This window comes from Solenopsis invicta, chromosome 1, assembly GCF_016802725.1.
Source record: "Solenopsis invicta isolate M01_SB chromosome 1, UNIL_Sinv_3.0, whole genome shotgun sequence".
In the NCBI taxonomy this organism is placed as follows: domain Eukaryota; kingdom Metazoa; phylum Arthropoda; class Insecta; order Hymenoptera; family Formicidae; genus Solenopsis; species Solenopsis invicta.
In genome coordinates this window covers 21,563,087-21,578,867 of record NC_052664.1, presented here as the reverse complement: position 1 = coordinate 21,578,867, position 15,781 = coordinate 21,563,087, and the positions used below count along the sequence as shown (strand labels likewise).

Sequence of the window (15,781 nt, the reverse complement as noted above, 5' to 3'; positions counted from 1 at the left end):
CTCGCATTTCGAGTTTACAATCGAAATGCTTGCAATCGATAAGCATAGACAATTGTGATAAAAAAAAGTGAAATGTATTCATCCCATTTCGAATTTGAGAGCAAAACAAATTTTTGTATTAATTACATACAGCTAAGGAACTAAGTCCGTTACTTTAAGTTATATTCCTTTTTCGCAAAGTTCCTCACATTCTCACTGTACTATAAATAGTTTTACATTTTTTCTTGCGTTAAACACGACTAAGTTTAAGGAGATGAAGGCATCGTGTATTGTAGATACTCCCTCATTATATATGTGTGTATATACATATATATATATATTAAATATTATATCGAAAAAAGTTGTTAGAGCAACCTTGTGTATAAACTCTTCCACATAAATGTGATACTTACAAAAGGGTAATAGGCTAAAGTAAGGAAATTTTAGACACATGAGCATTCGATTTTTAGCTTAAATTTTTTAAAATTTGTTCGCAAAATTTCATCATTTTTATTGAAATTAACTATATAATTTGTGCTTACAATTTTGGAACTTAATTTGCCAGCTGTCTTTTTAAATAATTTTTTTATTGAAAAAAAAACTTTTTTTTATAAAAAGAAGTCGCGAGATTGAAAAAATCTGATGTTAAACCTGTCTAACATATTTTATATGAAGAACAATAGGTATATTAGGATCGAACGTATTACAATATTTGTAAAATTAATCAATTTTATTATTTATACCTTTTTTTCAATGATTAAAAAGAATTAGTGATTCTTAGAGATGTGAATAGTTCGAATTTAAATAATTTAAGAATTTTTGTATCATCTGATTTGATTTTGAATTGATTGTCTATTTTGATTTTATTTCATTTATATCTTCCGCAAGACCAATCTTGTATTGTATTATTAAGTTACTCCTACTATCTATTTCTATTTGTAAGTATACCAAAAAATGTTGGATTATTAAAAAAAAAAGATACGAAAAAAAATCACACACGGATTGACTTTATATATATACATAGGGAGTACCTATTTACTCCTTTCTTACGCGTTTTACGTATGTCTGTGATATTTTAGAGAGCAATGATTTTTATTTAGTTTTTACGTCACTTTTTTACGTATGTATAAATGTCACTGTTTGTGCGAGCAATCCTTGACCCGCCTCAAGAGCTTGCCGAATTGTACGAAGCCTCTGTATAATGTGATGCGTTGTTGCATAATTCCTCTGATTAAAAAAGACATGTATATCATAAGATTAAATTCTTAGTTGAAAATCTTTTTTGTTTATTTTTGTTATATAACTGTATCATTATCCAACACGGAATTAGTATGAAGCTAAGCTGATCTATCATATATATGTAGGCTCTATCCTCTGTATCCATTACGTCAATGTTTTTCTAAATCTCAATATCTCTACAATACACACCACTAAGTAAACATTTTTTTATTATCTTGTAAATTAGTGAAGCAGCTAACGTCTTTGTATCTTGATAAGATTCATTGAGATTTTCTTCTGCGTTTTGAATCGCCAAAGAGATGAAGTTTTTTTATAGTTTTATTAATGGAAACATTTTTTTAAAGCTTCACATTATCATTTTTGTTAGAAAAATTGATTTCAGAAAATTTATAACTAAAAAATGGTGTGATATTATTAACATATAGGATTTCATTAGTGTATTGAGGCATATATTAACATCGAATTAAGCCGCCCTTCTTATGTGGCTTAGCATTATAAAAAAAGGGGAAGATAGGAAATTATCCGAACTTATATGAGATGAGATATCATTGAGAAATAACATACATAAATCTTCTAATAACATATATAGATATATTTAAATCTCTGTCGACGTATTTTCCGTGCGGTTATTCGCACAGAATTATGAAAACTATACAATACAAAGTCGAAATGATTATTTCACAGTAATATCCCCTAACGCTGTTACAATACATAAATATTATATATGTAATTATATATCTATTGTTAAATGGGATCGATGTAATTAACATTTTTATGATTTGTTTTCATAGTGAGTGTCGAGTGGATTTTTAAGCTTAAAGTTTGGAAGATCAGCAACTGTATTGCGCTTCTTTAAATGCTGTTGCGAAATGCAAAAGAATATTTATAGTATTCTTCTCTCCATTTGTTAAGTATAAGTACATAGATAAGACAACGTATTGTCTCACACATCTTATTTATTCTGCATATTTCATTTTTTAATAAGAAAATATTCGTACAGGTCGCGTACATCTTCACAGAAGTTTCTTTCCGAAAATTATAATGTCTCTTTAAAATTTCTCTTTGATAACGATAACATAAATACTCCACGTCATATTTCGCAATACTGACATTTGTATTACAGCCACGTTTCATATATTAGAATAGAATAATAAGCATTATATTATATAATACACAACTATATTGTGTGCGCGGCACTTTTACGCAGATTTGTGATTACGATAAGTATTACCATTTACATTTATACTCATTTGCAAAATAATGTAGATAGATTTCTTCCATTACCTAGTCGCATTTTTTAACCAATTTCAATATTATAACAGAGTATGTCGAATACAAAAGTGGGAATAAATATATATGATAAATAACAGTTATATATAATATGTCCAAAAAATAACAAATAAATATTAATGTCATTTTACAACCTTCTCTTACATACTTCAATGAATACTATCATTGGACCTATTATCTAAACATCTGTTTAGCACATAGTAATACCTATTATTTAATTTGCCACATATATATAATCCTAAAATTAAATTCAATTAAATATACGATATATATAAATATATCGTGTAAAATTAATGTATGATTATTCACTAAGGCTACATTCTATTCGCATGTTTTCGAACAAGAAATAAGCCTTTTGAATTATATAGAATTTCTTGGAGGAGTCATGTCATTAACATTGGAATTATCTTTTTGCTGGTTCAACATGTTGCATTGATTTCGAAGCGTTTCCATCTTTGATCGAAGTATGTTTAGCTCCTCTTGCATCGACGAACCAAAATCTTTACTCCTCGCGAGAACATCGACAGCATTGTTCAGTAATACTAAATTTACGGGAGGCGGTGATGGTATGTCCAGTGAAATCGTGGAAGTATTAATACTGTTGCTGTCACCGTATCCCTCATCAATACTTTCGTCGGCTATTCTAGTTATCGATTTTAGTTGATCTTGTAAATCCTACACAGAAAAAAAAGAACCTACTTCTCTGCAACTCCAATTTCTATTTCAATTGTAAAAAAGGATTTATAATTTTGTATAATCAAAATTACTTTGTGTATGTATGTAAAATATTGCGTTCTATCAGTAAAACAAATTTATCGTCAGCATCTTTTAAAAAGTTTAATAATCTTAAATTTTAGCAAAATACATACTTTATATAATATATATTATAATATTAAAATAGAAAGATATAATTTTTAAAATTTTAATATTATAAGTGATTTAAACAACACAATATAATGTTTTGATAATAGTATTAAAAAAATTCTAATTTTTGGTTTAAAGATATTATTTTCTATCTGATATTTTTTTGTCTCAATAAATGAAGATGAATATATATTTCTTGATAAAACTATATGTATAAAATTTTTTTTCATAGCAGTTTAGTTTTTTATCATGTATACATGACAAAAAATACTTTGACTCTTATTAACAATATTGTTCTTAATTAAATAAATATAATTTATTTATAATATTTATAGTATCAGAAATTACCTTGTTTTTGAACAGAACTTGTTTCAGGTATTCTCGCAAAGAATGTTCTGATTTAATGTTTTTCTGAAAAATAGAAAAATTATAGTAGTATCTTATAATTTTGACACTTATGATTTGATGGTATATATTATCATTGCATAAATTTCTAAGGAGAATACAGTAATTTTATTAAGTGGCACAAAAATATTAATATACCATTTTGTCAAGATGATCATTCGTCTGCTTGCAGTAGACTTTCCGTTCCAAATTCTTTATTTTAGCCTTCTCCTCTCTAAGTTTTTTAAGCAGAGCACTGTTCGCTTTGTACGATAAAGTCTTCAAACGTTTATTCTCATTCACGAGATCCTGCATGGCACTCAATTTCTCCTCGTATTCCGCGTTTTTGGATTTCAACAGTTTGTACTGCGCGATCATTTTAGTCAACTGCAGTCTCAGATGAGATATTGCATCTTCCACTTGACTTTGCTCCTGTTTGGATGCTAATAACGAGGTCTGCAGCGTCTCATTCTCGGACCTCAGCTTCTCCATCTTAAACTGCGTTTTTCGTAACAGGTCGGCGGTCTCGTTTTTCTCCGTTTCGGACTTTTGCATGTTCTCCTCCATAGACGAGATCAGGATGCGTTGCTTGCTTAGCATATTCTCCATTGACATTCTGGCCATCTCGTTGCTCAACAAACGTTGCTCCAGCGTTTTCAGCTCGGTCTTAGCGTTTCGCAATTCGTCCTCGGTTGCTTCCAACATCATGGACACGTCTGCCGGACTGCTAGTCGAGTTTCCGTCTAACGCATCCTGTACCGTGCTGATAGATTGAATGTGCGATTGTAAATCCTTCATCGCATCCTGCATTTCTTGCTTCTCCTTTTGATACTGCTGCGCGAGCTCGGTGTACTCGATGCTCAGTTTCTTGTAATTGGCATTTATATCCGCTATCGCGTGTTGGCGTTGCTTTAGTATATTCTGGTATGTGTCTATCTCTACCTGCAGACTCTTCTTGCTAGCCATCAGGATGTGAACCTGTGACTGATACCACTTCGCGGAGGTGTCCGCGGCAGACAACCGATTATTGGTGTCGGTTAGAGTATTTTGCAGTTTCTGCTTATCCTGCAGCACCGTCTGCATCTCCACGAACAGCTCGGTTATCTTGCCCTTGAGACCTTGATTCGCGGCGATCCGGGCGTTCAGATCGATCCGCGTGTTCTCCAAGTCAACCCGCAGTCGCTCGTTCTCCAATTCCAACAGAGCCACTCGCTTGGACAGCTCGATGTTCGAGACATCGGGCGTGGACAAATGACGCAGATGAAATTCGTCGGTGATCAGTTGGAGAGAATCCGTTGAGGTCACGGAATCCAGCTCCCCTCGGAATGAATCTGACAGGTTGTCCATTGTGTTGTCAGTTTGAAGTGGCAGGTCAATATTTAATTGCAAATTATCACTGTGCCCATATTTTGCGTAGTCAACCTAAATAAGGGAAACAATTTATAAATTATTACAATTAATAATAGTATTAAATAAAACAGATTTAATAACTAATATTATAGTATAATATATGCATTTGGAGTGACGAGGATTTAATTATATCATAGTAAAATGTTACACTAATGCATAAAACATGTTTCTGCAGCTTCTGTTATATTGATTCGCATTGTATTTAGAATATTATCCTTTTTTTTGAAAACAATGAGAGTTTAAGAAAGAGAGAGAGAGAGAGAGAAAGAGAGAGATCAATTTGTAGACAATTAAAAAAAAAACAATAAGCGACTGCGATTTTGCAAGAACAGAAGTGTACAGTACAGTTCTTGTACAGTAAAATGTCAATTATTCGTTTTCTCATCAAATTGTAACAAAATAACGGATGTTAAAAATATAGTCACATTAATCGATGAATGTCCGCTTAACCTCTGAGATTCATTTGTTGAGAGATTCTTGGTTCTCGTATCAAATATAAAGGATATAACTTTTTTAAGTTTCAAACCATGCAGTTTTTCTTCTTTGAAATTCGAATCAATAAATTAATCATGATCACGAAACGTTGATATTTCCACTATTCATCACAGGTGTTACTCCGATTTTGGATTTCATCGCGGATGAATAAAAGACGCAAAACAACATACCTCATATGTGATTTTACGATCCTCAATTAGCCGCAAGCATCTTTTCGCAAACTGCGCTAACATTCGGCGATGTCAGCAATTTAAATTGTTTGAAACTGACAACATTTAATCTAATAATTAATACTACTTCAACGCGTCGCCATTTTGATTCTGTTTACTGAAGCTGCACTCTACCATCTCCATCTACCACCTGTATGTACTGTATGTACATACATACACTTTCTCTCTCTTTTCAAAAAAGAAAAAGGATAGACTGTGTACCAAAAGATTAATTCAATAAAGGAAAATTACTGCACGTAATGTTGTAAAATCTGACTTTATCTTTCCAGTTTTTAATTACATAAAAAAATAATTTTTAATTTTCACTTAAATTTAAATTCAAGAATAAGATTTTGTTAAAAACTTTTACAGTGGGGAGGGAGAATACAGAATATAAAATATCAGGCTATAATTTATTACTAATTTTTATTTATTTTACTCTCTGGACGTATAACTCACACATGTGAGAAATAAATAATATTAAATAATATATTCTAATGAATCTAGCCTACACACAGGGCTAGGCAAAAAGTATTTCAAATACAAAATACAAAATATTAACAATTAGTATTCAAATTACAAAATACTAGCAATCTTTTGATTCAAAACACAAGCTTGTGTTTTATATTTCAAAGCGAAAAATTGCCAGTATTTTGTAATACAAATACTAATTGTCAATATTTTGTATTTTATATTTAAAATACTGTTTTGCTCAACTCTGTTTACACATTTCTTGGAATGCAACTTTACGGATAATAATTCCGCATACTGCAGCTGAAAATAGAGCTATTATATATGTTTTGTACTACATAATGCATAACACAGATCTTAGAGATATTTTGTTGATTTTCGAGAAACGAGAAGAGTCAAATGTACAATGTAAATGCGTTTCATCCCAAGATCCTATTTGACAGAATTCTTCTTTTCTCTCTCGACTTCGCGATTATAATTAACATTTTGATGAAATGGAAATCACAGAACATTCTGCTATAGTTATAATAAATTATTACGGCAAACTGGCAGCTTCCTCTGTGGACCTGTACAAATGAATAAATAAAAAGAATGTAATTTTATAACTTATATATGTACAATAACAAAACGTATGCACCATATCTTTGAAAGACTGTTAAAGTTACAATTTTAGCAATTTACTTACTTATCAATAGTCTTACTAAGAGTATTATTTGAAGAACCTTGTACAGCTATATCTAAAACAGCTTTCTGACCTGTAAGATAAAACAAATATGCTTTAATATAGAAAAGCATAAAACCAAGATTTTAAAGAATAAAGATAAAAAATAAAGAATTTTAAGATATTTAAATATATTTATATTTATTTAAATGTATTAAAGTTAATTAAATAATTTTTACTTAACATATTAAATTATAAACACTTATTTATATCTTTAATTTTAATATATTTAAATATTTTAAATTATATTAAATAAAAATTATATATGTAAATTTTATATAAAATATAATTTTTATTTTACCGTGTGTATACAATGCCGGTGACCAGCTGTAACTATTAGGACTAGGGATAGCGTTCACTGTTATAGCAGTGCTTGTAGGTGATGATGTATTCTCTTGCGCCAATGAGACTGCAACGGAACTTCCACTGGCACTGCAAGTATTATTCTTTGTCTCGGACAAACCGTTTTTCCTATGCATCAAATATAAAATATAATTAAATCAATTAAAACTGTTAGACAATAAATGCAAAGATATATTCTTTTCAAGATTTATTTATATTGTGCTTTGTCTTTATTCTAATTATTTTATGGTTAACATCTGAATCTTACCTTGATGAACCACAAGCATTTTTCTGTGAGCTCGGTGACAACTGAATGCCTTCAAATAATTGTTCAAACTCAAATATCTTGCTATTGTCATTTATTAAATTCATACTAGTGGATGAACTCGGAGACGATTGTCGTCGAGATAGTAAATGCTTCGACATAATTTTATTACTGTCTAAGAGTACTGAAACAATATATTATTGTTATTTCTTTCGTAATCTTGCTATTTTTTAATTATATAAATTAAATAAGATAGGTTCATAATAATATCAAACAAATTTTCCATTTTTACACTTAAAATTAAATTATTTGCTGCAGAGAGAAGCTATTGTTATCGTTTTAATATTTTAAAGTCTATTTAGAAATAGTTCATTTACAAATGACATTATTTACTTCGTTTTCACATTTGCTATGAAAACTGTTACTATTGATTCAATATTATTTTCTCCAATCATATCTTTTTACTCACCGTTTGGCACCATGAGATCTAGACGCAATCTAGCCGACTCCACGTCGTGGCTGATTTTATTAGCTACTGACAGCTTCGGGATATCGTTTTCGCAGTCTATTGAATTGGAACGCGTCGCTGGTTCAGATCTAGTTATTTGGCTGCCGGAACCCAGTGTAGCAGCTAGCTCTGACTGACAGATGCTAGACAAATGTCGATTCAATTTGGCAGTACCGCAAACCATTTGTGGTTGAGAATGATGAAAGACGCAATTAGGATGAGCCTTATTGTCGGTACTTAAATTTAAATCATTGCAAACGGCAGTGTCGAGCTCAGGATGCTTGTGCGAGTACACCGCAGTCGCAGTGGATTGCGCTGGAACATTGCAATGCAACGGACTGGAACTACGACGTCGTAGATTCGCGAGTTCGAGCGAGGTTCTAGAATCGCAACCCCCGTCCACTTGTTGTCCAAGACATAAAGAATTCCATGCTGAATTTCTGTCCTGTATCTCGAACAAGTGCAGCAGCATTATTTCCCTCAATCTAAATCATAAGATTTTTTTATTATTATTGAGTTAAATGTAAAATCAATCTTCTTGTATGATTTAAATAATTCCATTTAAATAATTATTTAAATTATTATGTTGCATTTAAATAGTTCCAATTAAATAATATTGTGTGATATCTACAGCTCTAATTTATATATCCTTGTTTTATTATTTTAGTATTATTTAATTATAATAAACATACCTGCAGGTATCCGTAACAGTATCTCTATTATTTTGTTGCTTTGTACGTTGCTTGTTTTGAACCCATGATGCAAGAGATTCTGCAACTTCAACATCGTTCTCCCCTAAAAATATTCTTTACCATTTATTACCATTGCAAGTTAACCATATTTAAATTTAACTTATTTATATTTATACTTAATTAAATTATATGCTTTTTCATTTATTATATTTTTATCAGAATTTTAATGTATGTTTAAGATATATTAAGTTGTTTTTATTAGAAAAATATAATCGCAAAAATTACATTTTAATGTCATTGATAAAATAAGAGATCTCCATTATATTTGAATAAATAAATAATTTTCATAAACAGAAATGTTTTTTTCACATACATAATCTACGTGACATTAGAATTAAAATAATTTAAATACTTGTATTAATTTGAACATGACAGAGTAATCTTAATAATTTAAATGTGTGTATTAATTAGACATAGGATACATACACACATTAGAATATAAAGAATTGCTCAATTATAGACACTTTGCATCATTAAATACGAGCAAATTTAAATTGTGCAAAATAAATTAGATTTGGATATTGAAATAAGAGTAAAGAATCCTACGAAGTCGCATAAAAGTTATTAAGAATAATGGATGTAGAGATTTCTTTCACACATTCTTCAGCTCTTTGATTCATGGGTTTTTCGCTTTCGACATCTTTATCGACCGTGCACATTTGTCGTCCTTGTTCATCTTGGAACGAGTCTGTATTCGAGCTAGCACCTAATTTTGTAATACATTATTTAACATCCCAAACATATAGGGTATCTTCTGTAGCTTTCATTAATGATTCATTAATGAATCAATTAAAACTTATATATGGTGTTTTCTAAATTTTGTAAAAGAATTCCTAGATTTTCTAGGAATCTTATTCAAAACTCTAGGTAAGAATACAGAATCTTTTAATGCAACTTTGAAATAAATTTACTATACACATTTTTTTGTTCAATCATAAAAAAAGCATTTTAGATAGTTGAGATTTAAATATTAAATTTAAAGTACTAAAAAAATATGAAATAAATAACATATATTAAAAAGATAATATATCGTTCTAAATTGATGCTGAGTGTTTAATTATCTTCTATTGCCTTTTTAGTCTTCTATTGCCAATAATTTTTTTTATAAAAACTTTCGAGTCATAGAGAATGTGGATGTATATACCATATTTATTGCTAATTATCGACATTTTGTATTGCTAGAAAAAATAATCAAAGAAACAGTTTTGTCAAAAAGAGAGAGATAGAATTTAAATTTAAAAATAAAATTTCAAAAATGTCTCCGAGTATCAACAAAATCCTATGAAAATTTATGATTTTTACAGGTAAAAAAGAAATCTGAAAATTTCAGTTTTTTTTTTCAGTAAACACTGCTATTCAATCGCATACCGTAGCTAATAATCATCTTCGATCTCTAAAATCTTCGTTATTTAATAGTTCTCTTTTATAATATAAATATATTAAAATATAACGTTATTTTCTGTTTATTTATAATGCTATGATTTGCATATAAATATATGCATATAGATTGCATACCTGACATTGTCTCATCATCTACATCATTTTCGTCATTTGTCAAATCCAAGAGCGTGATGTTGGGCTCATTGTGTTCGCATTCATCCATAAAAATATCGTGTTCGCTTAATTCCTATGACAAGCATGGTAACAAAGGATTATTGTCAATAAATTAGGTAAAAATGTAAAAAACTGAAAATAGAAAAAATAAAAATTTAACTATACTCACGCCACTATCGCTGCTGCTGCTGCTACTGGATGAGAGATGCAACGTTGGGGACAAGTAAAATGATGGGGAATGGACACCAGTGTTGGCCTGGCACTCTCCTGGCGACGCATCATTGGTGCAACGTTGCGCGGCTTCGCCTTCCGCAACGTTCGAGCCATTGACTCGATGCGCGTTGCTCGTCATCGATGATAATGTCAATGTAGACATCAAAGGATCACTGGCACTATTATTAGATAATAGATTCAGCGGCTGTTGAGCGAGTACATTGGGTGACGAATAAGGCGACGATGAGGAAGCTAAATGCATTCCTGTGCCTTGACATTCTCCGAGCGACATGTCGTTGGCGCGACGAGGTGAAGTACTCTCGGTTTCAATAATGTTCAGATTACTGTTGGTACGGTGCGTCTTCAATGTCTTCGATGATAAAGTCGACGTAGAGCTGAGGCTATGTAAACCTGTAAGCTCGCCTAGCTCGCACATCGGCATCAATTGATCGCTTGCTAACGTCGAGTTGCCATTATTGCTAGGAAGCGTACTCGGTATAGATCTACAAAAATATATTTATTATTATTATAAAATATTAATGTGTTCAGAACATTGAGAGCTAAAAATTATAAAAGAAACCAATTTGAGTTCTGAATTAGCAAGTAAAAATTTTTTTATAATTTTTAAGCTGCTTTACATAAAATTTATAAAGATTCGACTAATTATAATTTTCTCAAGTAGATTTTGTACCCCACTGGTGTTCCATTCGTAGTGGGATATGCGTCAATTGTTCGTGTAGTGTTTGAATTAGTCATTGGATCGCCTGCATCCTGTTGTTGTTGTTGCGTAGATAAAGGCGATGCATTGATAGTTGCTCCGCATATTGTAGTCCCACTAGTAGCTCTGGTAGCTGTCATGGCATTACGAGAAATTTCTATCGCTAATCTCTGCGTATAAAAAAAGAACTTATTTATTTAACATAAAATATTTCTATAATGTTCTAAAAAAATTTTCTCTATGATCAATAAATATTGAATTATATAAATGTACATAATACCAGATATCAAAATATTATTTAATTACACGTTTTGTGATGGATTTATTTCATTATTGTAATATAGGTTTTATTTTAAATAATTTACCTCCTTCAATTCGTTAATCTGAGTGATGTATTGATTTTGGACTGTCAATAGTTGGCTAATATACCACTGCTGGTCCCTGCACCGTTGATAAAATGTCGGTGGTCGTACTTGGAATCTGATAATTTTATATTAAATAATTATATATAAATTTGATATTAAATATTAACTAATATATTATTTTAATGTTACCCATTTTTAATTTGTTAACGAAAAAGTATTATATATACGTGTAAAATTTATTATCTTTTAATTTATTGTTAATGATTGTAGTTTTAATCTATATAAACAAAAGATGGTATATAAAGAAATTCATAGAAATATTCAAGAAATTGAAAAAATTAGAATTCAGTAATGACATTACACTAATTATAAAAAGTACTGTTCTAAAAGAAGTTACCTCAATATAAGGGTATCCAATTCTGTATTTAAGTAACCTTCCGTTGCGAGTAAGTCTAATCGAAAGAATCTATTATATCCCCAACATTCGCCAATCTCAAAATCGGACGCAAACTCGCGAACAATGTTTTTACTCGTATCACGAGAGCCTTGATGGATCATTTCAACTCTATATTCATATCTATAAGAACATGATATAGAACAGTAAATTTATTATGTTCCCTTTTTAGAGGTATAATCTATATATAATTTCCAGTACAAAATGTACATTATAACAAATTTACAAGTCATTACTTAAAAATTAACATACTTTGAAGTCTCTGGTAATCCAGCGCTAAGCTCTAAAAATACCGACAAATAATTTCCGCGTACGACTCCATTACCATCCGGATATACTTTCAACCGCCAGCACAGTCCATTCACATGCAATGGCGCGGAATACACCGGGTCAGCTTTCAGCTGAAGCTGAGTAAAGTTTTGCATAGCAAATGTTGCGCTATCATAGCCCGGTACAATTTCACTGGAATAAAATAAAATTTAATATTAAAAAATTATTATCCTAAATTATTATAGTTAAATGTAAAAAAAATCATATATGTATAAAATTAATCTTTAAGTCTTACCTGTGAAAGTCAGCAGGTACTGGCGCAGTGACAAAACTTGTCATTGGTTTTTTGCGAACTTGATGTATCTTACGAGAAAGTTCAGCGCTTTTAACAATCAATTCAGAGCGCGTACATGTGTGCAGCTGATATTCCACATCTTGTAACAAAGCCTCTAACTGCTCAGTTTCTAAAGTCAACGAATTCTTCTGACCCATCAGAGTCAGCAGCTTGGCTTTCAACTGAGAATCCAGACGAGCTATCATTAATTCTATCGCGTTTCTGATCTCTCTGACTCTTTCGTCCTTCGCCGCTCTCACTGATTCAACATTTCTTTCCTAATAACAGACGAGCATAATAAAAGTACAAAATGTAACAGAGTTAGTTTACATGTGTATATTTTTTCCATATTTTAAATTTTCTACCATTTTTCTAGTATTTAAAATTTGTCAAACGTACCACTTCTTGAACAAGACTGATTAGTTCCATAAGTCGTCTATTTAACTGACCTACTTCTGCTTTTATTTGAGTAACATGTTGCTCATAAACATCTTCTAAAGGTTTAAAGGTGTGGCCCGAGTGGGTGCCTCCCCAAAGGGCACACTGATGACAAATACATTTGCGGCAGGTCCAGCAGTATACAGATAACTTCTCCTGATGAGCTGCACATCTGTGATAATGATAAATATTCAAACATTGTAAATAGATGTTAAATACCAGAAAAAATATACTTTGAACAAATAAGTATTAGAGTAAAAGATCATTAGATATTATCAATAAATATTCATGTTTCTAAATTTAAAAAATATATATGTTTATAAATGCTATTTCACACCTGTCCCTGCTAGAATCATCGTGTCGAAAATTAGATATACAAACAGCTTGCAACGTATCAAGCTGCTGTGTTACTTCCTCAACCCAACGACAATTTACTAGTTCATGTAAATGGAGAGAAGCTCGACAGTGAGGGCACTGAGAGCGCTGCTCAGTGAGCCATCTTCTGATACAAGTGTAACAACACAATTTGCTGCAATGAGGACAGAGATGAGCATCTCTCAGCTTTTCCATACAAATGAAACATCGGAAAACTTCTGCCAATGTCTGTAACAAAAAAATAATGGACTATTTGATTACCACTGTAATCTTACACTCCAAAATGCAATTATTACAATATGATCCTTGAATAACTGGCATTTATCAAATATATAAACAATAATGTATTTCTTTTACATATTAATTAATAACTAATAGTTTCACAGATCAGATGTTTACATGTAAAATATAAGTAGTCTGCATTATGTATACAATGTAAATTGTTCCATATGTCATCTACATAAACAATGAATCAGAGAAGATTCAGATATTATTGGAAATAGTAAGTTACATTCTGTTTCTTTTATTTTTAATAATATATATTTTTATTATCAATACTGAAGTCAGATAAATTAACAATCTTATAACTTAATTACTTTTTTCTGTATTGTTTTATTCAATTTATAATAATTAAAATTGCTTGCATTATCTACAAAAAAGAAATTCCTATGAACATAATGTAAACAATATATAATCTATGTAAATAAACTTAAAATTTATACAACCTTGATTTTAATTATATAATTTTATTGTCATTAATTTTATCATTAATATATATTTTAAAATTGTAATATTCAAATTCTATGTAATTTGTAGATTAAAGTACCATTCAATCTAGATATAAATTTAATTATAAAAAAAGTAATTATTAAAGGCATCAACTGTTGAGAAATTTCATTAGATACTAATCCAAAGATATCTAAAATAAGAACTCCAATACAAGATTTTGTAACAAAGAGTTATCATGAATTTTCACAGTAAGGAAAATATTGATTAGTTCTATAGTTATCGTTATGTTTTATGCAGTAACAAAAGATCCGTCTGTTTTTCTGCCTGCGCCTTCTTACGCTTTTTGCATTTGAGAACAAGGGCACAGATAGAACGAGAACGGATCCTGTCACAGTTGACCTCGACGCTAACCTCGACGCTGTGGTCGTCCGTGATTTTGGAGGAGACCGACGGATCCCGGCTGGCCATCCTTGGTTCGAAGTACGACCGTTATCGACGAATATCGACTACTTCACCGAGCGTAGTGTCCGCGAGACACATGTCCTAAAACTGGATCACCACGACGCGTTCGATACGACGGCGGTGTCGGTCTCACGGGGCATCGCGCTCACGCAGTCTCACCGCGATGACGCTCGGGCATCTGTCACGAACAGGATGATAAGAGTGTACGTATGCTATTTCGTTAGCGTTTAAAATTTTTAGGGCGAAAACCGTTAGCCGTTGATTTCGCATACGCTCCAAGCTCCGTAAACAGTGTGACAGGACAGGCACGCGGGGCACGAAGCAGATATTTCAAAGAACCAGAAGAGTGATCAAATTATCCGATACCAGAATCGTCCGTAGGTTTGTTCTTTTTTTTCACAGCTTAGAATTGAATTTCTCGCGCGGTTTATTTCTTTTATTTCTCTCCAATATGAAAAAAAAAGAAAAAAATAAGCCGTGCAAGAAGTTTTGGGATGTGAAAAAAGAACAAGCCTAATATCGGCTGCGTTCTAATACATTGTCAGTATTAAAAATCTATAGTATACGTAACGTGAACTATAGATTTTCAATACTGACGGTGTATGTATGTATATTGGAACACAGTTGTAGATACAAATGTTTATAATAAGTTATAATATTTAATAAACATTTATATTAAATATAATAATTAAAAACCTGGTAAAAATTTCCAATAAAAAACAATTCACATATTAGTGAATTCACATATTAGTGAATTCAACCAAAGAATCAAATTCCATATTCAAAACAATAGCATTTCCTCGCAATTGAAAATTTTTACTAGGGAAGATTAAATTAATGTATTATATAATAAATCGGAGTATTACATATTGAATAAATCAATACAATTTCAAAAAAATATTATATTTATATAATAGATTTTTATATTTTCTCTTCTAAA

The 15,781-nt window shown here is 30.9% G+C and overlaps 2 protein-coding genes across 3 annotated transcripts; both read right to left on the bottom strand.

Annotated features, from left to right (window-relative positions):
- Positions 1-1,787: 1,787 nt before the first annotated feature.
- Positions 1,788-6,006, bottom strand: LOC105194799 (putative protein tag-278). Of its 2 annotated transcripts, none has more exons than XM_011159905.3 (4): positions 5,832-6,006; positions 3,916-5,178; positions 3,721-3,783; positions 1,788-3,183 (listed from the first exon to the last, which is right to left on the bottom strand). In XM_011159905.3, the coding sequence occupies exons 1-4, from the start codon at positions 5,892-5,894 to the stop codon at positions 2,869-2,871; spliced, it is 1,704 nt and encodes a 567-aa protein (XP_011158207.1). In that variant the 5' UTR covers positions 5,895-6,006; the 3' UTR covers positions 1,788-2,868. The 2 variants fall into 2 exon arrangements, with proteins under 2 accessions (XP_011158207.1, XP_039307151.1); XM_039451217.1 differs by lacking the exon at positions 5,832-6,006 and adding an exon at positions 5,592-5,783.
- A 271-nt stretch (positions 6,007-6,277) lies between these two features.
- On the bottom strand, positions 6,278-15,174 carry LOC105194798 (E3 ubiquitin-protein ligase TRIM37). The gene is made up of 16 exons (XM_011159904.3): positions 14,791-15,174; positions 13,613-13,878; positions 13,237-13,447; positions 12,799-13,115; positions 12,486-12,695; positions 12,177-12,356; positions 11,780-11,894; positions 11,388-11,584; positions 10,653-11,199; positions 10,445-10,556; positions 8,870-8,972; positions 8,139-8,662; positions 7,673-7,853; positions 7,364-7,533; positions 7,027-7,096; positions 6,278-6,907 (listed from the first exon to the last, which is right to left on the bottom strand). The coding sequence occupies exons 1-16, from the start codon at positions 14,845-14,847 to the stop codon at positions 6,877-6,879; spliced, it is 3,291 nt and encodes a 1,096-aa protein (XP_011158206.1). The 5' UTR covers positions 14,848-15,174; the 3' UTR covers positions 6,278-6,876.
- Positions 15,175-15,781: the final 607 nt, after the last annotated feature.

Coding starts and splice junctions, on each gene's coding strand:
- LOC105194798 (XM_011159904.3), bottom strand. CDS start 14,847: ATGGCCAGCCGGGATCCGTCGGTCTCCTCCAAAATCACGGACGACCAC. Junction 8,973..10,444: donor AGATGATGAGACAATGTCAG/GTATGCAATCTA, acceptor GAATATTTTTAG/GGGAGAACGATGTTGAAGTT. Junction 6,908..7,026: donor CTTAGTAAGACTATTGATAA/GTAAGTAAATTG, acceptor TCATTTGTACAG/GTCCACAGAGGAAGCTGCCA.
- LOC105194799 (XM_011159905.3), bottom strand. CDS start 5,894: ATGTTAGCGCAGTTTGCGAAAAGATGCTTGCGGCTAATTGAGGATCGT. Junction 5,179..5,831: donor ATCGTAAAATCACATATGAG/GTATGTTGTTTT, acceptor TCCCTTATTTAG/GTTGACTACGCAAAATATGG. Junction 3,784..3,915: donor ATGATCATCTTGACAAAATG/GTATATTAATAT, acceptor TCTATTTTTCAG/AAAAACATTAAATCAGAACA.